Source organism: Aphidius gifuensis, linkage group LG2 (genome assembly GCF_014905175.1).
Source record: "Aphidius gifuensis isolate YNYX2018 linkage group LG2, ASM1490517v1, whole genome shotgun sequence".
Classification (NCBI taxonomy): domain Eukaryota; kingdom Metazoa; phylum Arthropoda; class Insecta; order Hymenoptera; family Braconidae; genus Aphidius; species Aphidius gifuensis.
Genome location: NC_057789.1, coordinates 29,487,782 through 29,515,767, shown reverse-complemented (window position 1 = coordinate 29,515,767; position 27,986 = coordinate 29,487,782). Strand labels below are relative to the sequence as shown.

Here is a 27,986-nt window from a genome sequence, read left to right as displayed (position 1 = left end):
AATAATATATAAATATTTTTCTAACCAAATGAAAAGAAGTGTTATCAACATAAAGTAATAATTTTGACTCATTAAAATTCAAGTATGTATAATATATTATTTTATGATTTTATCAAAGAATTAAATCTATATGAATAAAGGTGTTTTAGTGTGTTTATAATATATATTCAACTTAGAGCTTCATGAACTAGGAGCAAGTTAATATTCGTTATGAGTACTGGTTGTTGGTAAATTTAAAAGGGGTGATGTTGATGAAACAAGCCACGATGAGATTGCAAGTTAGTTGAAAGGGTGCTAAGAGAAATCTTCTTGTATATTTTTATTTTTTTATTCAATGTTTCTTCACCATATTTTGTGAGGAAAAAAAAATTATAAATATTTAAAATGAGGTAATATTTATTCCTGACTATTACGCAGACTTTTGGTTCTGATTATAATTTTTTTTTATTTTTTAAATCCAAGGGTGAAAGGAAAAAAATTATTAAAAAAAAAAAAAAATCTTATTAGGGTGATGACGAATGGAAAATAGTGAAAATAAAAATATATATAAACTTCAGTTGGAAGTGGCTTGACTAGTCGAATGTTAGGCAAACTCAATTAAAGCATTGCCGCTTTTCATGGATCAAGCAAAAGCACTACTATTTTTTTATAAGGCAAATGAAATTTTTTTTTTTTTTTTTTTTTTTTCCTCAAAGGGTGTCACGCTTTTATTTTTTTTATCAACGTGACTGTTTTTTTTTTTTTTCTGTATCTAGTTGCATCAAATATTCTTGACCTATTTATAAAATTGAATAAAAAAATTTATAGATTTTAAGATGTTTTAGTTATTTACATTATAAAAAATTTATTTCGAAAAATATAATTCGATATTTTTTTATGAATTATGAACAAGGAATAATATACTTTTGTTTAGCTACTTTGTTAGGGTTAAATTTGAGGGTCTTTGTGTTGAGATAAGTTAAAAAAATTGATTCACGTGATTCAACAGACGACATCCACGTGATCTGCTTTAAATATACTTTTCAGAATATTGTGTTAAATATAAACTGTATTTACAGCAAATTGTGACTTTATTTTTTATTTTTTAAAAAGATTATATATCTCTTTAATCAATAAAATACATGAACCAATTAAAAATAATATACAAATAAATTTACATACCTTGTATGTAGGCTGATTTAAATTTTTTCAATCACAGAACCGATTGAGTCTCAAAAAAACAATTATAAAGTTCACTTAAAACATCACTGAACACAATTACTTTTCGCAATAATTACGAATATCAAAAAGAAAAATATATATATTTTTTAAATTAATTAACACTTGACATCAACAAAAAAAAATACATGAGTTTAATATTTTCGCGCCAAATAAATATTTAAAAGTTAAAAAAATAATGGCTGAGTATCCATGTGTTTTTTTTTTTTTTTCCATGCGTAGGAGAGATGTGCAGTGGAAGAAAAAAAAACAAAAAAAAAAAAAAGACCAAAACGGAGCACTGAGATAAAAAAAATTATTAATTACTTGTATTTCAATTAATCCATCAAATAACAATGTAAAATATTTTAGTCCAAGCAATTAACAACAATAATAGTCACTTTTTATAAATAAATTCCAATTACAATCACGAATAATTTGCTCCAAAAAAAATGTTTTTTTCAACGGCGTCACTTTTTTTTTTTTCACTCATTTCATTCAATACACACAAAATACACTGATTTTCATTAAATAAAATATATCCACGTGTTCCTGACGATTTAAACTATTAAATGATAATATTTTTATAATTTATTTACAATAATATTTAATAACAATACAACAATTACTCGGAGCAATGTAAATGTGACCGGTACAGGGCGACAAAAAAAATAAAATAATTTTTTTTTTTTTTCTACATGTTAGACAGCGACAGCGGGCTGTCAAAGAAACAGAGAAAAAAGAAAAAAAAAATAATACGAAAATTCCCTATAAACAATAACTAAAATAAATACAATTTTAAATAATAAAAAAATATATTTAAAATACAAATTATTTTAATACTAAATATAGAAAAATCTTTACTAATAAATTGTTTGTTTTTTTTTTTCTCTAGTTTTTTTTTTTTTATTATTATCGATAATGGCGAAATGGCGCAATCATTTATTTGAATTATGGTCAATCTTTTTCTACTTTATCAATAAACAAAAAAAAAATTTATTTGATAATTATTAAATAATTATATAATAATAAATGGATTGGAAAATTTAGTTTACTTTAAATTTTATTAAAGTTAATAGTTAATTTTTTTGTTTCTAGTTTTATACTTACAATTTTTTTGCACGTGTTTTTTTTTTTTCTTTTCTCTCTGTTTCTTCGACAGCCCGCTGTCGCTGACTCACTCATACAAAAAAAAAAAAAAAAAGGGAGACAATTCATTTTATTTTTTTTGTCGGACCGGTCGCATTGACATCGCTCGAAGTAATTGTCATATTTTTGTTAATTATTATTGTAAATTAATCATAAAAATCTTATAATTTGATAGTTTCGATAGTCAGCAACACGTGGATATATTTTATTCAACGAAATTCAGTGTATTTTATGTGTATTGAGTGAAATAAGTGAAAAAAAAAAAGTGACGCCGTTGAAAAAAAAAATATTTTTGGAGCAAATTAATTATTCGTGATTGTAATTGGAATTTATTTATAAAAAGTGACTATTATTGTTGTTAATTGCTTGGACTAAAATATTTTACATTGTTATTTGATGGATTGATCAAAAATACAAGTGATCGATAATTTTTTTTATCTCAGTGAGGTGCTCCGTTTTAGCCTTTTTTTTTTTTATCTCTCCTACGCGTGGAAAAAAAAAAAAAAACACATGGATAGTCGGCCATCTTTTTTCTAAGTTTTAAATTTTTATTAAGCGCGAAAATATTTAACTCGTGTTTTTTTTTTGTTGATATCAAGTGTTAATTAATTATAAAAACATATATATTTTTTTTGTAAAAATAAATTGTGTCTATTGATATTTTAACTGAATTTCAAAATGTTTATCTTTGGAGTTGTCAATGAATATGCTGAATCAATTGAATCGTCCTTGAAGAACTTTAAATCAGTCTACATTCAAGGTATGTAAATTTATTTTTTTTATTTTGAATCGGTCTATATATTTTTTTGGAGTAAATAAAAAATATATAAAATACTCTTTACCGGTTTTACTGTCCTTGAAAAAAAAAAAAAAAAAAACAAACAAAACAACACGAAAAATCCCAACATTGAGCCTCTGTGCCTTTCAAAATAAGAGGTCTTTTTATTATTATCATTATTACTATTATTCTGTATTTATTTTTTTACGCGTTGCTTTGTTTTTTTTTTTTTTTCTCTCATTGTCTTAGGTCAGTATACACAACATAAAAATACCTAACTTAAACTGGAATTTAATTTATTTTAAAAATAAATCGAATGATAGATACCCTTGTCAATTCAAATTGAATAAATATTGTTTGTTTCTATAAATAATTAATATTCGATTTTAAATAGAATTGAAACAAAGAAAGAATATTTATATTAAAAAAAAAAAATTGATATAAAAAGTATAATTAAATTTAAAAAAGTATCCAATCTTTAAATAAGTCTTATTAAAATTTATAAAAGTCAATTTTTTATTTTTTTAAATTCTAATTAATTTACTTTTTTTTTGTTAAATGAAATTTTCAATGAAGTTGAGCTCAAACTTTCTTGTAAGTCATGAAAGGATAATGAATATATTTAAAAAATTTAAACACAGTGATAAGACACGTACAGCAACATTATTATCGATTTTGATCCAAGTTAGTTGAAAAAAAAAAAAAAATTCATTTTAAGGTAATTATTAACAGAATTTCATCTTAAATATTACCTCGAGGATATTCTGAAAAATTTGATTAACTTGTCTCATCGATCAGTCTAGCTACATACACATTTTTTTTTTTTTTTCTCAACTTTTAATCAGCTGAAAAATTAGCCAAAACTTTGTTCAAATATATATAATATTTTCGTAATTTAATAAATTTTTTTTTCATAATAATAAAAAAAATTTAATAGACAAGATGAATAAAAAATCAAAGTACACAATCTATCCAAACTTTTGTTAAAAAAAAATTTAATATTGAGTCGATTTTAATGTAATAAAAATGCTATAAAATATTAAATATTTAAATAACCAGTTTGGAAAATATTAATATACAAAATATAATGTACTAAATTATTATTTTTTTTTAATTAAATAATTTTTTGTTTATTTAACAATCCAGTGTGTACTGTAGAACAATTTAAAAATGATTTAAAAAAATTTCTTCCTGTCGAAATGCATTTCGATTTGAATTTTTTACCGGTTCCCGGACAAACTTGTATCCGGCAAGTAGAACCGCCAGAAATATATCCACAGTTCAACACTGCTCGCGCTTTTTTTTTTTTTAAATTTCAATTAAAAAAAAATTTTTATCGCCAGTTACTTTCTCACTTATTCTACTCGCCGCTTCATTGACTTTTTGTTACGGTCTAGTAAAAAAATACGAGACACAAACATGTATATTTTAAAACCCAAAAATCACAATTTAATTTATTAAATAAAAACGAAACATAATTCAATTACAAATTGAATAAATTGCATAATTTTTTAATCCCATTTAAAAATATAATTCAATAAATAACAAAAAAATTAATAATAATTTTGCTTTGAAAATATTTTCTTTTAATAAATGAATTTTTAATTAAAACTGTTTCGAAAAAAAAAAAACCCAGCTGATATTCTGTATGATGATGAAGCACATGATCAAACAAAATCAAAGTAAATGTTTGAATTATTATTTTATTAATTTTTGATTACGTATTCTTTGATTTGTGGAAGTCAAATATTTTTCAAATTTATCATATTTGTGCTAATATGCGAATATTGGATATAAAATAAACGCTCCAGGCTAAAACATGATACATTTTTTAATAATAAACCCAAAAAAGTCAACGAATAATATCGACTTTAAAAAACTTTTTCATGAAAAAATAACTATGAAATTTTGGTAATTATATTTAATATTGTTATTGATATGTATAATTTTTTTTTTACGAGCTTTATATTATATTAACAAAAAAAAAAAAGGTACAAAAAGTAAAAAAAGAGGAAAATTTTGAAATGAATAGAGGGTGACTGTATTGCACCGATAAAACCTATATTCAAAAAAGTTTCATCAGGTTTCCCTGTCAATTTTAATTGGCTTCACCGAGGCATGCGAAACCCCCATTTATCGGATCACTGATATGCAAATGCAATTTAATGATGCGATATTCTCATATACGTGTCAACTAGAAACTGGTCTGTTTTGAACACTAGACACGTGACGTGCCTTGCATTTACGAAACCTCGTTTTTTTTATATTATTTTTTCTGTATATATATTTTTTTTTACTGCTATTCTGATATTATGTATTACTCTGCATATTTATTGTCAGTAAAATCTTGCCAAATATTGTCGAAATCCATTGAATTTTGACTAAAGCACGCACAGTTATTTTTCACGTTTAATATCATCAGTTAAATATTTATTATAATACACACTGATCGATCGAATGTGTAAACAATATTCATTTTGTGCTTTGTAATAGATTTTCTTTTTGTTTTATATAAATTAATTATATTATTTTATCTCTACAATGTTGTATATTAATTACAAATTTCCAAAACGTAAATAAAAGCTTTTTTATTCATTATTTATAAAAAATTTTTGCTCATAGAAAATACAGCTCGTTGGGATTTAATAAACAAAATTCCAGTTTAATTGAAATTAGAAAAAAAAATATTTACACTGAGCTTGTGTATTTGTTAATATAAAAAATAATAATAATTAAATTCTTTTTATTTATTTTGAGTGTTTATTTGACTATCTTGTTGATGAAATTTTAATGTTGATATACAAAACAGTAGAATAAAATTTTCATGACAACATTTAATACAAATTACAATTGTAGATCAATAAAAAATTTTTTATTATTTATAATATTTGAATTACGAAACACAATGATTAATTTAAATATAAATTAATAATGAATATTGAATTTTTATTGTAGAAAAATCAATTTGTATAATTTTATATTTATCATCATAATTTATATATATTTTGTGCTTTCTTGATAAAAAAAAAAATTTATTATTTAATATCAGTAAAGCAACGATAACGAGTTTGAACTATAAAAATTTATTTTGATGAGGTCACTATTATCTATTGAGAAACATGATCATTTTTTTTCCTTACCAATTTGCCAAGAAAATAAACAACAGCGCTTTTTCTTCCCTTCGTTCCCTATTTATCTTCTTGACTTTATTTTTATTTTTATTTTTTTCTGCTATCTATTGGATCATTGGTATAATACAGAATATCTATATTTAAAAAAAAAAAAAAAAAAATGACTGTACATCAGACAGTGTCCTTGTTATGTGTAGATTGTCTTTTATTTTTTTATTTTTATTTTCTTTATAAGCATGCCGTTTGTTGTGGGCGAAAAAATTGTTTCCGCGGCTATTGCCACTCGAACATAAAGGAAGCCATTATCATTGTTCCTTTTTTATTTTTTTTTTTATCAATTCTCGTTAGGTTTGTCGTGATCATATCACTTGAATAATGACCAAAAAAAAATTGATAAATATCAATAATCCTAGACGAGACACTTGGAAATAATTTAGCCAAATTTTAAAAAGTTAGCTAAAATTTTTACATAAAGAAAATAAATAATAAAATTTGAATTTAAAAAAATATAAATAATCATAAATCATTTGAAAATTTCAATAGTGAAAAAGTAGTCAAATAAAATCAAAGTAAAAAAAATACAACACTAATAAATCTCAGAAATTTTTTGTCGGTTAAAAAAGTAACAGAAAAGGGGTGAAAGAATTCACAAAGTTTTTTAAAAAAATACAAAATTAAATTCAAAAAAATAAACTTTAACGTAGTTGTATAAAATTAAAATTAATTCAATAAAAATTGTAATAATATATCGTGTATTTTAGACAGGTATAATATATCAGGTAATTAGAAATTCATCTTAACGGAAATACAAGATGAGAATGCTTATTCACATGATGTAACTTACAACTCTACTTCTTGAATATAAACACAGGTGCAATGAGAAAGAAAAAGACAGTATAACTAGCATGTCAGTTGTATATTGTATTGCTCGAAAGTTTCTTCATTTTACTTTCTACTAAATTCCCCTTGATACACACAAACACACACACAGTCACGTACTAATCCGTTACTTGTAATTAAAGTCAGATTGGCAATGGTTTAATTCTTCAACGTCAAGTATGAGAACGAGGGGTTCAGGAAAAAATTTTAAACACATGGATTAATCAAAGTACACATGCCTACAATTTAATTTTCTTAGTCAATAAGTCTCTCTCTCTCTCTCTCTTTTTCACTCTCAATCTCTTCGTCTCGCTGTCTATGTGGTGATTTAATTATAGCATAACTATATAAACCGACACTTTGACTAATAAGATATTACAATAATGTCATATTTTTAGTTGATTTTAGTTGACCAGATAGTGTCATTTTATATTGTAAATGGACTGTGCTATGTAGATAAGGGATAATTAGAAGACAAGTAAAATTAAAAAATAAAAAAAAAAAAAATCATGGAGGAGGTTTTATGGTTAACGAGGTGAAATGGACCATTGTTAATTTTCTACTTAATATAAATTATCAGACAGAAGGCATAATTCATGATCATGTTTTTTGCCCTTGTACAAAATTTAATCAGTTTCATGATCAAAAAAAATAATAAATTAATTGTCCCTGAAAAATTGAGATAACTAGATGTTTATTTTATAAATGTTTGTCTTTTTTTTACTCGAGAAGATTTATGATTAGAATTAAATAAATAAAATATAAAAATATTGATTTTAATTGTTATAAAAGTGAATATTTAATTTTAATATATTCTACAGTAATTTCCCAAGCAGTTATTTTAACTATTTTCACTCCGGAGATTAATTGCTCAGTTCATTCAACACGAATGACTTGATATCTGTAATTTTGCATATATTAAATGATGTTTGTACTTAATTTTCTGTAAAATAATATTATTTACATTTCATTCGTACAAATTTTCAATGATATTTTATCAACTAACAAATATCATTTGATGTTTTACTCAAATTTGCATTAAAAAAACAGAAAATAAGATTAAAAAAAAATTGATTAGTAATAACTTTAAAAAAAAACTTTTTTTTATCAAATTATATTTGTTTTAACTCTATTTACACTTTTATAAATTTTTACATTCAATTTTTTTTTTATCTTGATAAAATTTCTGTTGAAGAAAAAAAAAAGTTTACAAGATAAATAATTTAGAGGAAAAAAAAAAATTATTCTACTGACTTTAAAGACAAGTTTTATTTTATTTTCCAATCAGCCACTACCATGATAAGTTTCTCATCTGCAAATGGATTAAATCTTGACTTTTTTATAAAGTCGCATCGAGAATCGATTCATTCTTTAATGAACTCAAAGTGTAGCCACGTTGAAAGAAAAGCCGTTTCACTTTTCAGCACTGCTTCTTTTTTTTATTTTTATATTTATTTTTCACCCTTTTTATTTTTTAAACTTGTACAGTATTTTTTTTTTTCTGCGTCTTTCCTTCAAAGTATAACCCTCTTTACTTCTCTTAATTTTTCTTTCCCTGGAGGTCTAAACCCCCAGCCCTTAATATACATTTTCACCAACTGCTGGCGTTGGTTTTAGCGCACTTTATCCTTTTTCCATGGCCACCCTGAAAATATAATATATATATCACGTCAAAACGTTGCGCACACAGCTAATATTTACGTTTATTAACTCTCTCATCGTAAATGAAATTTTCAGATAACTTTTAGAATATTGCCTGCGGGTTATAAGCGTATCCGGTGTTCTGATACTGCTACTGTAGTCATCACACGGACTCTCATGTATTAAAAATATTATATTTATGAAAAATATACTCAATGAAATCTCGGAACTAGTTACAGCAAATCCTCAAGCCCATCAGCGATGAAACTTTTTTATTGATTTATTTTTATAATATATATTTACCTTTTTTTTTATTCTCAAGAGCTATTTATTTCTGATCGATTATTTTTTCCTCTTTTTTGCTGAATTAATTATAAATACATTCTTTGCTTCAATCTAAAAATATATTTTATCTTGCGCATTTAAAAATAATTGAATTAATAGAAGATAAAAATAATCTAAATTTTATTTATTTTATTCAATTGAAAAAACATTTTTTTTTCACTTGAAAATCATTTTAGTTATACTTGATAATATTTTTTAATTTTTTCCATAAATTTCTTTTCATAAATAACCATATATTTTCATAATAATAATAAAATATTTCCGATAAATTTAAAAGTTAACTAGAGTATATCATCAGTTATTAAATTTGTTTTTTTTAAAGATTGAGCTTAATAGTTTTATTGGGTTTAGCCTTGGGTGTATTATAAAAATTCTCAATGTTTTTGATGAAACAAATGAACTGTGATTTAAGAAGATGCGAGAGTAAAAGAAAAAAATGATAAAATAATGGTATGAGTTTAGAAAATCCCTCAGTGTATATAGAGTTTAATAAGCGATGATATGATTGTTCAGTTTGATAATAAAGTGACGTTATATTGCCTATTTAATTGCATATTTTATGATGACAATATAAGGGTAGATAGTTGAAATATTTGACAAGTAAATAAAGAAGAAAATATTTTTCATTTTTTTCCCTTATTAAATTTTTTTTATAATTTTATTTTCCCTTTTTTCCATCATAATAATAAAAATATTTTATATCTATATTTAATTAGCTATAAAATAAATTATCTAAAAATAATAAACAAAATATAATTCAATTTGAATTTTAATATAATTTACTGTACAATTAAATTGTCAAAATAATTATGATAAATATATAGACATGTGTCACACAGGAGTTTGTTTTTTGAAATAATATTATGATTGTTCAACAGACTAGTAAAAATAACACATGGATATTTATTATTATTATTTTATAACTGCACTCATGTTAAATTTAATACAAACGGAAATATTCATTTTGATGGTCTGTCGAGAGAGAGAGGGATAGAGTTATTGCCAGGGGCTACTTGAAGGAGCAGAATGAAGAGAGGAGAGAAAGGAGAGGAGATTGAATCTCACGCTGAGCATTTAGCCCCACGGCCAGCTTACTCTTCCTGTCCACAATTTTAATATAAAATCAATGTCACTAACCCTTTGGCAAATTTATCAATATCCAAATTTTTGTTAAATAAAAAAAATGAACATTTGATATTATTATCCTTTTTTTTTTTTTCGTTGAATTGAATTTGAAAAAAAAGCTCATATATATTACCATGAATTTTACATGGTTGTAAAATAAAAAATTTATTATTTTATTGTTTTTTTTTTCTTTTACTCTCTGCATTGTGAATTTGATGGTTATCGTTTTGAAAGGCGTTGTTTTATCCATGTCAGATTTGTGTGTGATGATATCAAATATTATACAAAAAAATAAAAAACAACACACAAGGCGGAGCTTGAAGCTTTAAGACAAATGTAATGTCAAATAATTTCGAAATAGTAAAAAATAAAAAATACAAATAAAATTCGTATGACTGAAAATGTGATGGGTAACTATGGTGATGAATTTTTACATGATGTTTTCAACGTTTTTGATAAAAAAAAATATTTCATAAAAAATATATTTTGTATTTTTGTTTTTCATGACAAATAATGTCAAGTTTGTCAAAATTATTTGAATGAAAAAATATTTTTCTGTATTGTTTTTTTGTTTCTAGAATACAAAAATAATATATCTATTATTTTTTTTTTATTTTACAAAATTTTCACTGTGTGAAGTATACAAAAATTTTCTCATTTTCCTTAGAGAGAGTGCTTCTCTAATTATACCTTCTTAGCTTGAGCGCCTTTGCCTCGTGTCTCTTCTATATAACACAACTTTTATCTTTCTTTGGTATTTTACAAATAAGAAAGACAGAGTAGTATAGTACTTTTGACTTTGTTTTGTGTTCAACTTGTTGGAGACAGCCTCCTTCGTTTTCATATCACTTGTCTCATTCCATTTCTCTTTGACTCATATTTCTTCATTTCATCCTTTATTTTATTTCTGTTTATTTCTTTATTTTTATTCTACCTCTCTCTCTCAAAAGAAATTACATGTCATGATTTACTAAATTTTTTTATTATCAATTTTTCAAGTTGTTCAAACAATCGTTTATCTTTTTTATATTAAAAATAATTAATTATTAATATCGAATGATATTAATTTAGTAAAATATTCGTTTGATTAAAATTGAGCTTTTGTGAAACACTTGTGCTTGATTTTGTCATTCACATATGCCCTAATCAAATAGTCTGTTGGCATAATAATAATTATCATCATATTCATCATTTTATGTAATGAGATTGGAATGCTTTTACTCGGTGCCGTTGATATATTTTCAATCACAAAATCATATACGTTTGAAAATTAATAATCTAAATTGATTAAAAAAAAAAAATACATAGAAAATATAATTTATATTATTTAGTTTCTAATTGGAGTAAATTCAACCGATAAATTTAATACATTATTCAAATTAAATTAATATCAATTAATTCAAAAATATTTCTAAATTTTTATACAAATATTTTTATTTGAAACAATAAAAATTATTCAAGATAATTTATCAAAGCCATGATTTTGTGAGTGTGTGATCTACTTGTAATAATTTACGGTTTTAAAATTAAGTACAACAACCAAAGCTATAAATTATATTTTAATCATAATATTTCAGGCTTTCTTGAACAACGAAAATACGTAAATTAGCAAAAATAAAAAAAGGGGGATATAAAATGATTTTAACCTGCACAATATTTCATCAAATATCCTCCTCTCTTTTTCAAATGATACATCAAATTTTTGTTTATATATATCTTAATGATTAATTGTTTAAAAATATTTTTTTTGTAATGTAAATTAAACATAAAATTCAAATTTCAAATAGTAGAATAAATTTCGTTAGCATGTTATATTACTTGGTATATACAAATTCTCTTGCTCTTGTATTACTTTATTACTTGAATAAGACAGGGTGCTTTTTCAGTAGTAAAGCCCTTTTGAAATTTTATTTATCTCATTTTGCTCTTTGATGAAGACTTGCTATTGTTATGGTAGTTCTCCAGTTACGTTCATTTATTTTTCCCCTTATTTTTTACTTTTGTCGATGTTATATTGTATATATTCTTAACTTTCTATCAACACCCAAGAAAATCTTGATGATTATTCTTTCAAAAGCTTTTTAAGATACTTGAATTTTATATATTTTTAAATATTTAATTTTCCCTGTTTTTTTGAGAAGGGGGGAAACAGTCACTTAGCATATTTTAAATAAAACTTTCTTCATTATTTTGTTACATATATATATTTTAAAAGTCAAGGTAAAAATTTAGGTTTGACAATTGCCAATAATTAATATTGAATTAATTCAAATATAATTGATTGTTTTTTTCGAATGCATTTTATTTATTTTCATAAAAATTTTAAAACAAATTTAATTTAAAAAGTTTTTATAAACTTTTATCATTGGTTATTTATGTTCTTTTAATTTGTCACTTTTTCATTTCCTCGATAATAATTAATGTAGTTGTGAATACATGGACGAAGTCGATTTTTAGCATCTTGAATTTTTTTACGAAATTCGGCAATTTTATCTTTGTAATGAGAACGTAATAAAAATGATCTTCCTTTTATTATTACAGCTGTGTTATTGAATTCTTCTGTACGTTCATTTATATCATCGAATTTTTCATTCAAACATATTTCTTTTCCATCACCATAATGCATGCATTCTTTTTCAATGTCAATCAATCTCTTTTGTAAATTTTCAGCATTCTAAAATGAAAAAAAAAGATAGAAGTTAAAATAATTTTATCAATAATTTAGTATGTAAATTTAAATAAATTTCATAATTGAAATAATTATGTAATTACCTCGAGAAGAGACTTGGTTTCATCACCAATTTGAATATATTTTTTCTTGGCATCTCTATTGACAGTACTATTTAAATAATTGTAAGCATCAATTGTCGTATTTTCACCATATTTAATACACTCGGAAATCGTTTCTTTGAATTTTGGATAATGACTTCCTTCTGTCAATATATTTTCTAAAGCTGTATAAAAATTACTCAATGAATTACGTGAATGTTCTTTGAAATCATCAAGTGCATCAATTCCAGTGGCAATTGTTGAGTGTATCAAATTATCGAGTTTTGTTATAAAACCTTGTTTTATTTTAGTTGTATTTGTCACGGTTTTCAATCCAAAAAGACGGAATTGTGCTGATCTATTGACATCTAAACAAATATTTTGTAAATCAAATGCACCAAATAAACGTGCATAAAATAAATCTAAATTTCTTTTCATTTGTTGAGCCAGTGATACGCCAAGCTCTTCAATGTGATCTTTTAATGAATTAAATGTTCCAATTTTTTTAACTTGATCAATGACATTTTGGAAAAATGATAGCTTTCTTTTTGCTGCCAACTGTTTTCTTGATTTTTTTAATAGCTCTAATGTTGTCTTTAAATCTTTTTCAACCTGGAATATTTAAAAGTTAAAAATCTCTCTTGTTTTTTTCTAATTTAATTATTTATTTTTATTTTTTTACCTGGGCAGCTTGTGATGTATTCTGCTTGATATTTTCATCGTATAAAATGTGTGTTTTTTCAATTTTAAAATAAGCAGATGTATATGAATCAAATATATTTTCTTGAAGGTATTGATTACATGTTAATTTTTTTGGATCTTGTAATTCCATAGATATTTCTGACTTATTAATACTTGATGTTAAATTATTATATGTTTGATTAATATCTGTCAAACCATCACTTCTATAATTATCAAGATTCAATAAACTATTCAATTGACTGCTATTTATTTTTCCATGATTAATTGCCAGTTCATTAATTTTTAAATTAATATACAATTCAAATGGTGTTTTCTTATATTTATCAGACAACTTTTCAGTTGTTTTATTACTTGGTAAAAATATATCACGACACACATCAACTAAATTATTAATTTCCATTGAAAATAAATGAAATTCTTTTAATGCTGTTTTTATTTTTATTTCAGTTGCTATTTTTTCAATGTTAACATCATCATTTGCAGCTAAATATTCTTCCATTTTCATTATTAAATGATTTAATTTTGCAAAATCACATTTTTGTGTTGGATTTATAGTTTCTTGATAACACGAATCAATTGTCGTTTCAAAATCTCTTTTTAATAATTCACCACTCTTGTTTTTTAATAAAAAAAAAAAATAATAATAAATTAAAAATTACACTATTAGGAAATAATTAAAATTATAAAAAGGAAAAACTTACTGAAATAAATGCCAAGTTGTTGATTTTAGTACGAGTGAAATTTTCAAAAGCATACATTGCATCAGTGATGGCATTTCTTGAAGCTTTGTATTGATCGTATAATGCATTAGTTAAAGAATCTATACATGGTATCATCAGTTCGTAATTTTCTGAGGTTGAATCAAGAGAATTTACAGCTGCTCGTGTAGAAATATCATGATCATTACCTAGACCATCAATGATACCAAGAACATCACGATAAATATCGTTTTTAATATCATGAGGATTTTTTGTATTATTAAATATCCTAACTGTTAAAGTTTCGGAAAAATTTAATATTTTTGATTCAACAAATGCAGGGCTTTCATTTTCATTTGCCTAAAAAATTAAATTACATATTTATATGTTGAGTAATTTATTAATTAATTTATGTTGATTATTTTAAACTTACTTGGACAAAAACAGTAGTCAGCAAAATACAAAAAATGACAGGCCACGTCATTTTTTTTTTTTTTTAAATATTGCAAACTTGGCAAAAAAAAAAATTACGATGAACTGATTTATTCTATTTATGAAATCGCTTTATATAATTTTTTGATTTTTAGTTTTTTATCTTGAAAAAATAAAACGCCAAGTGAGAAAACAAATAGCAGGTGTTGGAATAATTGATACAAAATCAATAAAATAGTAGAAAAAAAAAAAGGAGTTGACATACATTTAAAATATTTTTTTTATTTATTTTTAAACGTGCTAACAACGTGGCCATTTAAATTGACAAAAAAAATATGTATCATAATGGATGGTATACTTGCGATATCTTCCACCACATTTGACGTTATTTATGGGTTGAATTGTTGGCTGATGTGTCTAGCTGATAACGTATCAGACATATACTCACATTTATTATGAAATTACTTGCTTAATATTTTGATTTGAGAAAAATAAATAAATAATATGTATATGAAATTTTAAGAGGCTTTGACAAGACAACAGTAGCATCAGTGTGTCAAATTATTTACTGAATTTAATGAATTTAAAATAATATTTACATAATTTAATTTGCCAATTTTTTAAAACAGGTTCAATAACTTTTAAATTATTATTTTATTGCTATTAATTTTTAAAGAATATATTCAGATGTTTTTTTTATTTTTTTATCAACGTGGTTTTATCAATGTTTTATTTCTTGGCGTTTGAAAAAATATTAAAAATAGAAAAGCTATTGTCTTCAAAGAATATCTATTAGTCATTTATTATCATCAACATATTTTATTATTTTTAGTTTTTTTTTTTTTTTACTGATTATAAGTTATTTTTATAAATTCATACGGCCAAGGCTATTGTACATTTTTTTTTCTACAAAAAATGATTTTAAAAAAAATCAATTTCGTTGGTATTTAATACAGAATGACTAAATTATTATCTTATCATTTTTACTAGTATTTTTTTTTTTTTTTTTGTTATTTTGTTTATCTATATTTTTTTTTTTTTTCAATATAAAATATGAATTTACTTTTTAAGTCGCATTTTCTCGATAAATTATTATAAAAATATTAATTATTAAAAAAAAAAAAAAAAAAAAAAAAATTACAAATAAGATTGTGCAGAAAAATTGCTTACTCAAATTTAATAACATTAATTTACAAACACTAAAATTTTTAAATTTTAGTTATTCAAGAAAAATGTAATTTATATATTTATTATTGTTATTATTTAAGTAATTCCAAAAAACTTATGGACTTTGATTATCAACTACATCCACGTTTATCTCTTTCCTCTTGCAAAAAACATCATCCATACTTTCAGATAAACCAGTACAATAGTTATAAACAGCATCATAAAGTTGTTCAACAACTGATTCTGATTGAGCATTTTTCAAAAATTCATCAACGTCTTTTTTGAGTTCAGCATGAGTGTAATTGCTTTTTTCAACTCCTTCGCATACTTCTTTTATTGTCTGAAAAAAATTAAGACGATTAATATTAAATATAGTAAATTTATTGATAATTTAAATTAAATAATTTCTTTCTATTTGATTAAAAAAGTTGTGTCTTACGTCAGTAGCATTTTCAAATTTTTCAGTTGTTTGTTGGCGATACTCATCAATATTCGACAATGCTTTGAAAAGAAGATTAGTCAAATCCGTTTGGGCATCTTTATAGCACGAATCATGAGGTATATAGTCATTGGAAGATTCCGTTTTTATCTTATCTTCTGTTAAATCAGTATTAGCTTTGGAATACATATTTTTAATTTTCAATGTATAGTTCTTTATCATATCCAAAATTGACGTCCAATTGATGGCAAGTGAATTATTAAGTTCAGAACACACTTTTTTTTTTTCCATTTCTCGTTGATTCGAAATCTTAGAAATATCATCAATACCATTCTTGTTATCATTTATTTCATTGTCAACACTTTCTCCATCATTTAGCATGAGAGATTCCATTTCCAAATTTGGGAATTCCATTGATAGATCATCAGTTGAATTTAATTTTAGGCATTCATTTAAAAAATTTAAAGATTTATTTCCATATGATTGATAATGTTGTTGATCATTTTTCATTGAACTTTTTAATGAATCCACGACTTTGAAAATTTTATTTTTAGATTTTCCATTAACATTCTACATAAATAATAATGAAAAAATCATCAATTAAAAATACATATAAATATAACAAATTTAAAAAAAACCATGAATTTTGCTCTCACCTGAACATCTATTGATGTTTGGAAGTCATTTAAAATTTTAGTAATTTCCTCTCTAGTCATATGGTATGCTTTTTCCAATTTAGACTCAATCAAATAGAAGCATGCAACAAATTTTCTATAATTCGGATCTGAAGGATCTGCTTTTTTATAAACTCTATCAATAGCTAACTTACGATCATTCATCAAATCAGGAATTATTACATGATAGTATTTTTTTAGTGAAAAAACAGGATCAACAGATCTTTCATTGTCTGAACTAGCAAATTCTGTTTTACAATTTACATTGATCTGCAAAAAATATAATAACAATTATTATTATGTAATTTTAAATTTTCTACATATGAAATAATACCAACAAAATTTTATTATAATGGGCACATAATGTATAATCATACAATTCAAAGACAAAATGAAGAATAAAAGACACCCAAAGATTATTTTTTCACTCATTGTACTAATCACTTATAATGACACGGGATCAAATATTATTCGAAACTAAAACTGGCTGTTAATGAAGAAGCTTATATACCCATGTTCTTGGTAACAATGTTTGACCCTACTATTTTTTAAAAATTATCTTTCGATATTTTTTGAACTGCGTGCTTATTCTATTGTCTACTTCCCCCACGCTTTTTTTTTTTTTCTATATTTTCATGTTACCTTTTTTGGTCATGTACGTCGTGGCCTGTTGACGGAACGTTGTTTAAAATATATAAAAAATAACAGCATTATATTTTTATCATTATCAACATTTCAGTATTTTATTTTTTATTCTTTTTTCATTCTTTATCGTGATTACTGGGTTTTTTTTTTTTTTTTTTTTTTTATCATACTGATTTTATTTTTTTTTGCTATTGTATTTTTAAAAAATATCATCGTTCAATACCGTTCAATAGTACAAGGTCATTGTATATTTATTTAAAAAACAAATGTAAAAAATAAGAAGTAATTTTTAATGTTTATTTTTAAATTATAAAAATATTTTTTTTGTAAACCTCCGTATGAATTTATTTTAAATCAATAAAATAATATTAAATGTGACAAAAACAAAAGAATTTTTTTAATGTATATTTATAAATTTCTTATGAAATTTATAATCATTAAGATAATTAAATGTATAGCAAAATTTTATTGTCACCAAAACTTTAAAGTCACAATTTTATTTATTAAAAATTTAATTCATCAGTAAATTAATTACGAGAGACATTGTCATTAAAAAATTTCAAGATGATAACCCACTAAATTATCATTTGACTGATAATATATATTATTATAATTTTTATTCTTCAAATAAGATACTAAAAATAAAATAAAATTCTCATTAACTTCATAACAATTAAATGCATTTTTTTTTTCATTTAAAAATTAAAATAATTATTTAGAAATTAGTACATCATAATTATCATTGAGTTAAATTATAAAATCACATAAAAAATAATAAAACCCTCAAGTTTTAAAACTTCTCATGTCAAACAACTAGACTTAATATTCATGAAAAATTTTCCAAAGACAACTTGAACTTTGCTTTTACCATTAAATCGTAAATTCAATGAAAATCATAAAGGTCAGTTACTCGAAACACTCACTATTCCCAATTCAGCCCTTAGGACATTTCCCATAAGACCACAGATTAAACATTTCCATTTCTACTTCAATCCTTAATATCAAGTTTTCCATGTTCTTCGTGACTGAAAGTCTTGATTTCAACCCATCACTATGAAAAACAAAATTCTTGAAACTTGTTCCTCACAGCCATTCTACAAAAGATCCAAAACTCTTTATCGAAGAAATGCCTTGATGTAATAATGATTGTTGAAAAGCAAAAAAAAATAAACTTTCAAGCTTGAATTTCTCTTGGATAAAATTTAAGTAATACGAACAAGGAATCAGTTGAACAAAAATAAATAAAAAAATTTAAAGAATAGTTTAGAAAAGGGACAACAGAACTTTGACAAATATCAGAGAGAGAGAAAGAGGGAGAGAGTTTGACGATAGTCCAGCATTCTGGTATAGCATATGGGTTCGCGCTTCGTACCAGCCATACAACCACATCAAAGTGACTGTTGAACGAGCTTTGAGCACGATACCACCCTCTCTTTCTTGTTTTCTCCTCATTCCAAAGTTGTAGTCCCTCTCTTTTTCTCTCTCTCTGTTCGACTAGCTTTGACACCACAGCCAATATAGTCAGTCTGGTTATTACCCTTCCATTCAATATCCTTAATTAAATTCGGAAGCTTATTCACTGTGGTTAATTACGATTTTGTTTTTGGTCTTTGGAATTGGACATTTGCTCGTGACATATTCTTGGAGACTAAAAAAAAAAAAAACAACAAGTATTTTAGTCTGATGAAATTATTGATTAAGAAAATAAAATAGTGATTGTGAATTATTAATTTCCGGTAAATTTATATTTTGAATAATTTTGTTTTTGACAGGGTACTCTTTAAGATTGATACTTGAGATATTTATTTTTGAATTAATAAATAAACTTGTAGATGATAATTGTTGATGTATGATTATTTAAAAGTAGAACAAGTTTATTAAAATTTATTTATACTGATTATTATATTGGATGAAAATATAAACTGTTATTTAATGCTAGTCAGAAAGTTATTCCGGATATTTAGTCGTCGTCTCTTTGTCTCCGGTTAAGCTAGATCTTGATGAGGGTTGATGTCATTGGTTCAGTTACTATATAACCATGTCATTTTATCATTTTTGTCATTGTTATTTTATATTGCATAATATTGAAGTAGGATGGCAAGGAGAACTTTTTAGAAATTGACTTCCGACCGGATTTGGTGTATTGTAAAAAAGACAAGGCAATATTCATCAAATTTGCTTGTAAAATTTTTATCTTTTCTTTTGTTTTTTTTTTGCGTATTAAATTGATTTTTAATTTGTTAATTATTTAAATACATAAATGGTTTAATTGGTACAGTAAAAAATTTACGATAAATAAAATTGAAGAGTACTTTTAATTTAGAAAAAATAATTAATTGCATCAGTAAATCTTTTGACTGACACAAATGATCTTGTAAAATGTAGAATTCAATTTTTTAAAATTTTTTCTTTGATGGAAAATCCCAGTTCACATTTCATTTCAGACAATGGTTTGATCTCACGATGTATCATTGTCTAATGATACTTTGGACATCAAGTCAAAAGCCGACAACTGGACAATGAAAATTGTATAACAAAAATAAATAAAAAAAAAATAGTAAAGTTGTAAAAAGAAATGTCAGACGCTTTTCCAATTATTTCTGTAAAAATTGAGCTCTATTGGGAAAGGTGAAATGGCTTCTCTCGATACAAAAAATCATTTTGAAATAAAAACAAAATATATATATAAATTTCTTTGAAAATTGTATTTTATATACAAAATATAAATTCACGCATTTCTCCCAGTTAAAAACGAACAAAATAAAACAAAAAATAAAGAGAAAAAAAATAAAATAAAAGAAACATGATGGAGTGAGATTCAAAACCAAGTTGAATAATCATGAACGTAAAACGAAGGTTGCTTTGAATGGCGGGCACTTACTTAGGCAAATGCTTCCTATTCGAATTAAGTATTTGTTCTAAAAGCCAAAGGCAGCTTTGAAAATTTGTAGGGAAAAGAGAAAAGTCAGACACTTGAGTAGCACAACACTCAAAAATTGGTTAAAGAAGTCAGCCTCAATTTTAACAAAAAATTCCATGAAATACATATTTTTCTAAATAAAATTAAAAAATGAAAATTAACATTAAAATATTTTAAAACACAGTGATTAAATTTATCAACAAAAAATCTTCATAAATCAATTTATCAATCATTTCTAAATATTTGTTTATTAAATAATATTAAAGACGAATGAATCGAGTAACTGTTGTGATATAAATTTCGTTTTAATGATAAAAAAAATATCGTGCAAAAAAAAAAAATCCTGACGATGTTAAAACAGCCAGTATATAGCCCAATATCTTCTCTCTTGAAGATCGTTAAAATTTTACGAAACAGTATTTGGACATCCAAATAATACAGAAAACTTTTTACGAGTATCATCTCAATATACGACAGTAATTTCAGTTGTATCCCTTCCGGCATGTGAATTATGTATCGCATAACTGGCCGTTTGAATCTGAAAATGAAGCAGTTGAAACTGTTTATGTATGGGTCAGACAAGTTTTACGAACACAAACGGATATATCTATTCTGTGCGAGATAGAATGACCAGCAAAAGCAACAGCAGTAGCAACAGCCAGTGGCAATGAATTTAAGTATCATGTGTTTTTACTATGCATACATGAGGATTAATATCATTTTATCTATTAGACATATATGATCAAGTGTTTGATGCGTTTCTATATGACGTGAATATATGTCTATATATATAAATTGATAATATATAGAAACTCTACAGCTGCCACTTGCACTTGTATATTAGATCATGTGTCGTTTTCAATTTGATTGCTGGAAATCCGATCGTATTTGGTCCGTGCACATACAAGGGTTTGGGTCAATGTGGATAAAAAAAAATCCCAGGGGATTCAGTTGAAGAAAATTCTATCCGCCATCGACACTTGAGCACGCTAGATAAAACTGGATAAACAAAAAAATAAAAAGACATATTGTTCGGCAAGACAGTAGAATATAGATTGAAAGAAAATTGAAAAATATTAAATCAATAGTAATAAGGATCAGAAAAATAATAATAAAATATATAAATAATTTTTTTTAACATCTTTTTTTAACACGTTTTAAAATATAAAATTTTTTTTTTATTTTTACTTGTTTTTTTGTCAAGTTTTTCAAGCACGTAAGTTGAGGTGGAAAATATTTTCTGTAAAAGTATTCAGTTAGTCACCTGGCATCACGAGATGTCAAACTTGATTTACAAAAAATACAATTTTCATACAAAAGTAAATTATTTTTAGCTATTATAAAACTCCAAGTAAATTTAAATTTAAGATTTATAAATACCCAAGTTTTTTATACTATTATTATTTATGTTTTTCTCTTTTTTTTTCAGTATAAAAAATTATATTTTTTTATTGTTAAAGAAGAAAAAAAAAAATATATATATTTTAGTGTATATTAAATTTAAAAAAGAAAAGCAACAAACGTATTATAAATTTACAATGGTTATAAAAAAATTTTTTTGTAACAATTGAAGTGAGAGTTGCTTTAAAATCTTTACAATGAATATGAAAAAAAAAAAAAAAATTCTTTCAGCATTAAACTGAGAGTAAAAAAAAAAACCAAGAAATTTTTTTCGTTCTATCTCACTTGTGAATATTTTTCATTTATTTTCTAGTGAGTTTTTTTTTTTTTTTTCTTTTTTACGAACCCCTTTATCCAATGCTTCGTCACGTCCAAGGCAAGCAATTCATGTGGGCAGCTTTTAACACAATCATATCCAGGCCCTTTTTATTTTTTACTCGTGCTTCTTTTGTATGAAAATAAAAAAATATTATAATAATAAAAATAAGACTTAAAATCTTTGACTATGCCAAATGAAGGTATTTGTAAGGACTTTATGAGATTTCAATGGTTCCCCTTAATCTAAAAGTGCTGACAAACCGCAAAACTTTTCCCTTCTTTGAACAAACACGAAAATAAATCGATGCAAAATTGTACGCTTTCTCGGGTTTATATTCAAACTTCCTTTCCTTAACTTGATATTTTCTTTTTTTTTCTTTCTTTTATCGCTTTAATTTTTTTTTTCTTCTTATATATGTTTATCGTTATTTTTTAAAACACTTTCATGCTTCCAACCATGAAGCTACCATGGCTGTTCAAGCCAACGTCATAGAAACACAAAATAATCAACGTGGGTTAATATAAAAATTAAAAAATTATCATTCATCAATTTAGCATTTTTATTACCTCATTACTTGGAGAAAAAAATTTTCATAAACTCAAATCATAAAATTTTTAAAACAAATAATGACGCTGTAAATATTCTCCAAGTAGAAAAAATATCTTAAAGCTGTATAAAAAATCTAGGGGTGAGCTGGGCAAAATGAGACACTTAAAAAAAATATTTTTAATGATTATAAATATCAGTTGGTATTTTTTTTTAGGTTCCTCAATTTATTCTGCTCTTTTTCATGTAAATTTTATTTGTCCAGTTGATAAATGGTAATAAAAATTGAGAGTGTTATTTTCTTGATCCAAAGGGTCGATTTAGTGGTGACGAAAGTATATCTATAAATTATTTAGAAATAGTTAAAATATTTCTCCCTAATATACACGAAACAATTTATTCAAATGTGTATCCAAACTATACAAATTAATATGGTCAGAATGTATTGTGGTTTTGTATTTCTATATGGAAAATTTTGCAGAGAGGGTAAGCTTATATCCTTGGTAAATCCAAGTTAATTCAATGTAATTTGTTTTCCAGTTAGGATTGAACCGCTTGAAATTATTCAGGAAATCAAATCGTTAGTGGTCAGACAAGCTCTTCTACAAGCATTTGGCATACTGATCCTCCAGGGTTTTGTTGGGTGATGATGCGTAGATAGACAATCTAAAATTTCTTAAAAATTTTCATATTTATTTTTAATATTTTCATAACAGTATTAAATTAATTGGAAATACTTGATTCATGTCAAAATCATGTCAAGATAATTTTTTTATTTTTATATTTACAATTTTTATCATCAAGGTGATGTGGATGCTTTCATCTTGTTTGATAAAACATAATTTGTTTTTTCCTTTTTTCTTTTTTTTTTCATTGCGAGCACTCCATCAAATATATTTTTTTTTTCTTTTCCCTTGACAATATCACATTAATTTTCACAAATATAGCGTTCTGTACTTTAGCATTTTTTTTTTTTTTTTATTATTTTTATACATTTTTTTTTTTTTCTTCTTCAGTGCTTTGGTGTCCTTCAAGACTATACCACATCATTCTGGGTCCCTTGGCAAGGTTACTTATTTTTATTTAGTGACTTTTCCCAACAGTATAGCAAAAGAATTTTCTACCGAGTTCAGTTCTTTGTCAGCTTAACTTTTATACTGCTTTACAGTATATTTTTCATGTAACACACCATCAACATCAACATATATATACAAGTGCAATATATAACACTTTGTGTGTGTTTTTAGCCACGAATAAAATGGTAAAAGATATACCTACACAGTATGAGTACAAGCAAGCTATAAGGGTCAGAGTGTCGTGTCTTGCGTGATGAATGCCAACAAACTTTACGAAAAAAAAATAAAATAAAATAAAATAAAATAAAGGTTTATAAAGTGTTCCCATGGTAGGATCCTTGTGTATCTCTACGCTTCATAACTTTCATCAGTTGATATATGAAAAAGAAGAAAAAATTTACTGAAATTTTGACTTTATTTTTCGATGATTCAACACAACTCCCTCTATGTACAAAATAATATTTATAAAAAATCAATAAATACACAAATTGATTGCAAAAAAAGTAAATAAAATTGATAAAAAATTTAATCATAATAAATTATATTTAATACACAATTTTGTCGCGGGTTTTATAGTATTATTTTCCGTGGCTGACTAAATCTCGAGATGTTTCACTTGCTCCAACCGAAATAAAATTTTTAAAAATTGAATTAAATAAAAATAAAAAATATACAATGAATCTTTTAATTATTATTAGAGAATATATTTATTATATTTTAATATTGATAATACAGCCCGAGGCTGGATGATTAAATATGATGGAATGTGGACATATATATATGAAGCGAAGTTTTCCACGCACAACAAACAGAAAACCACGACAAAATTACGTGGTATTAACGTCCGTTGTAGAGTTCGTGGGTTACGAATTGAGTAATTGAATGACAATAAATTTGCATTTGTGTGTTGTTGTGGTAAAGCCACAATGCATCCAGACAATTCCTATCATATACAGAGATATATATATAACCCTCGAGGCACATCATTTCATAACCATAAAACAAACTGATTTTCTCCTGTAATTTATCGCGTATTAAACATTTCATATTTTTTGATATGTTGAAATTTCAACAAGTTATATTAATCCACATAAATTTTTCAAGTAAATTAATCTAAAAAAAAAAAACAAAATAATATTCAAAGATGAAAAATAAAATAATAATATTTTTTTATTTTTTGACATTTTATATGTATGTTTATAGCTCAAATAAAATCATCAACATATATAACAATGAAAATAAATAAATAAATAAAATAGTAGAAAATATAAAACAGAAGAAAATTTTACGTTAAAGTTTTGTCCTCGCATTGCAGCATACTGGTAAATGCACCGAAACAATATCATTTCCTCGGCATTTCACACGACTCTCATTTATCTCACAAAACGTACCAGTCCAATTTCACACTGTTGTAAATACGCCTCTCTTATTTTTGACATCGTCTTCAATTCTTCTTGCTTTGTCGTCTCTCTTTTATGTTTTTTTTTTTCCCTCCTTCTATATGACCGGAAAAATTTTACTTCTTCATCGTTTTTTCTTTTTACTTTTATTTTACTTTTTTTTTTTTCTCTTTCACAAACTCCGTAGTATATTGTATCCACCAAATAGCTTCATTTATAATCATTTTAAATAAAAAATCCTTTGAGATTATTCACATCTCTACGTTTGCTATTTTATTCTGAACATACCACCGGGGTCTATCATCATTAGGTATACGTGATTCTAACAAATCATATAAATGTTTTTTATAACTGTAATTCTTTTATAAAGTGACTTTGATTTAACTCTAACATTACAATTTTTTTTTTTTTATATATTTTTCTATTTTCAAATGATATAATCTTAAATTAAATTTCATTTTTTTTTTGCTTACAAGAATTTTTTTAATTTATAAAAACAATTATTTATGTTTGTATAAAATAAAACAAAAAAATTGAATTTATTTTTTAATTATTTAATTGTTAATTATATATTTAATTTAAAAATTTTATTTAAAAATTATTTGATAAATAATTAATCAATTTTATTATTTAATTAACACGTTTAAATTTTTTTTCTGTTTCAGGTAAGCTTGATGTTAAAATAGCCAAATTAATTTTAAGTCAACTTGCTGCTATTTTGTGAGTATTTAGAATAAATTTATAATAAAAAAAAACAATGGTATTGTATGTTTAAATTTGTCACACAGCTAGTTGATATATGTGTGTTTAAAATTTGTGTTTTACTCTAGAGACGACCACATTTTGGGGTTAACAAACCTAATTAGAATCTTGCCACATGAAAACCACATACTTATCTCCACTTCTAACCAACTATTTTTATTTAAAAAAAAAAAAAAAACTAAATCATTCTGATCTTAATAAAGACACATGTATAAATTTTCATATTATATATCAGTTTAAATATATGTGTAAATTTCGCATGTATAGATGAGATAGGTAAACCAACAGACGCGTGTCAGAAATTCCATAAAAACCTTTAGTCTATGTGCAAATATTCTACTTCATTCTCCCCCTCATTCACTTTATACTCTCAATTCTGTTGCCAGTCACCAATATATTTTAAAGCAGAAATCCAATTACGTACATTGAGCACACACAGGATGTAAACTTTCAACGTATATATACACTCAACATTGCAATATAGCTTCCTGTACAAAAAAAATTGTAAAAACGAGAAAAAATAAATTTACAGTTAATATTGATACAAGTATATCCATGCACCCTTGTTGTTCTCTGAACTTGCATTTATCCCTAACTATATTCTCTAATATTATACCGGATACAATAAAATTTTTTTTTATTTTAATTTCAAATTAAAAACAAAATTTTTTAAATAAAACATCTTCCTGTCAGTCAACAGCTGTATAAATTTTTTTTTTCAATTAAAAAAAAAAAAAGCTCACATTATTTTTAATGACCTGTTGTTTGATGATGTTGTTGATAAATCATGATAATAATTTGTAAAAAAAAAATATAATTATACTGATACAAATGAAAATCATTGTTTGCAATTTGCTCGTGCTTGTTGTTGACAAAATTTTCCACGAAATTGCAAGTACATTTCATAAGGGATTTCAAATTGTCTTTAGTATAAACGACATTGAGACAAGACATGTTCATTCTGTCTCTATATATATAGCACCAGTTGTTACGTCAATTTGTGAATGTCTCCTGATCTTATTGGTAAAAACATTTACGTATAAATTGGCATTCATATGCGAGAAGCAACTGTAGTGCCATGGCTTGTTGGTAACACTGTGGTATGCAGTTGATTATATGTATAAAGGGGCTCGACGTGCCCTAGCATCTTGAGTGCCTTATCCAAAATATAAAGGGGCTAGGCGTTACCTCAAACTCCACCTGCTGTTTGTGTGTCTATGTACTTGTGTGTGAATATATTCTCTTGAGTTGGTCCTGTCTTGGTTGTAACCTGCAAGTTGAAATCCTTTGGTCTACTCTGACTATTGTTTGTGCATATAGCTATCCAATCACATGCCTATCGTCAACACACAATGCACCTTGTGGTAATATATATACACACTCTACATGTGCTTGACAATAAACATGTTTGTGTCAAATAAACTCATGAATTATATATTTTATAAATTTATATATTAAATTATTGAAGTGCAGTAAACTTTTGAAATTTTGTTTGATAATTTTAACATCAAAATAATCTTGATTTATACCTGATTTTACTTTGTTTAGATGTATAACAAGTTTATTATTTGTTTGGGAAATTTATATAGAAAATTGGGTGGGATTTTCACTTGGGATGAATATTATATCGATCATTATCATGCGAAATTGTATGTTGATATAAACATTTATACAACAAAAGATTATTGTTTGTTTTTGTGATAAAAGTTTGGGGAAAAAATTTATAATGAGGGAAGGCGTCAGTCCGAAAGTAAACATGAATTGCATAGACACAAATGCTTGTCATATAAC

The 27,986-nt window shown here is 24.8% G+C and overlaps 2 protein-coding genes across 10 annotated transcripts in view; one reads left to right on the top strand and one right to left on the bottom strand.

Moving 5' to 3' along the window:
* LOC122850136 (CUGBP Elav-like family member 4) overlaps positions 1-27,986 on the top strand; it is a 368,827-nt gene that overhangs the window by 157,769 nt on the left and 183,072 nt on the right. The gene's annotated exons all lie outside the window — the stretch shown is intronic.
* On the bottom strand, positions 12,432-14,955 carry LOC122850101. The gene is made up of 5 exons (XM_044149120.1): positions 14,848-14,955; positions 14,418-14,774; positions 13,697-14,329; positions 13,018-13,626; positions 12,432-12,919 (listed from the first exon to the last, which is right to left on the bottom strand). The coding sequence occupies exons 1-5, from the start codon at positions 14,896-14,898 to the stop codon at positions 12,629-12,631; spliced, it is 1,941 nt and encodes a 646-aa protein (XP_044005055.1). The 5' UTR covers positions 14,899-14,955; the 3' UTR covers positions 12,432-12,628.

Coding starts and splice junctions, on each gene's coding strand:
- LOC122850101 (XM_044149120.1), bottom strand. CDS start 14,898: ATGACGTGGCCTGTCATTTTTTGTATTTTGCTGACTACTGTTTTTGTC. Junction 13,627..13,696: donor ATACATCACAAGCTGCCCAG/GTAAAAAAATAA, acceptor TAAATATTCCAG/GTTGAAAAAGATTTAAAGAC. Junction 12,920..13,017: donor AAACCAAGTCTCTTCTCGAG/GTAATTACATAA, acceptor TTTTCATTTTAG/AATGCTGAAAATTTACAAAA.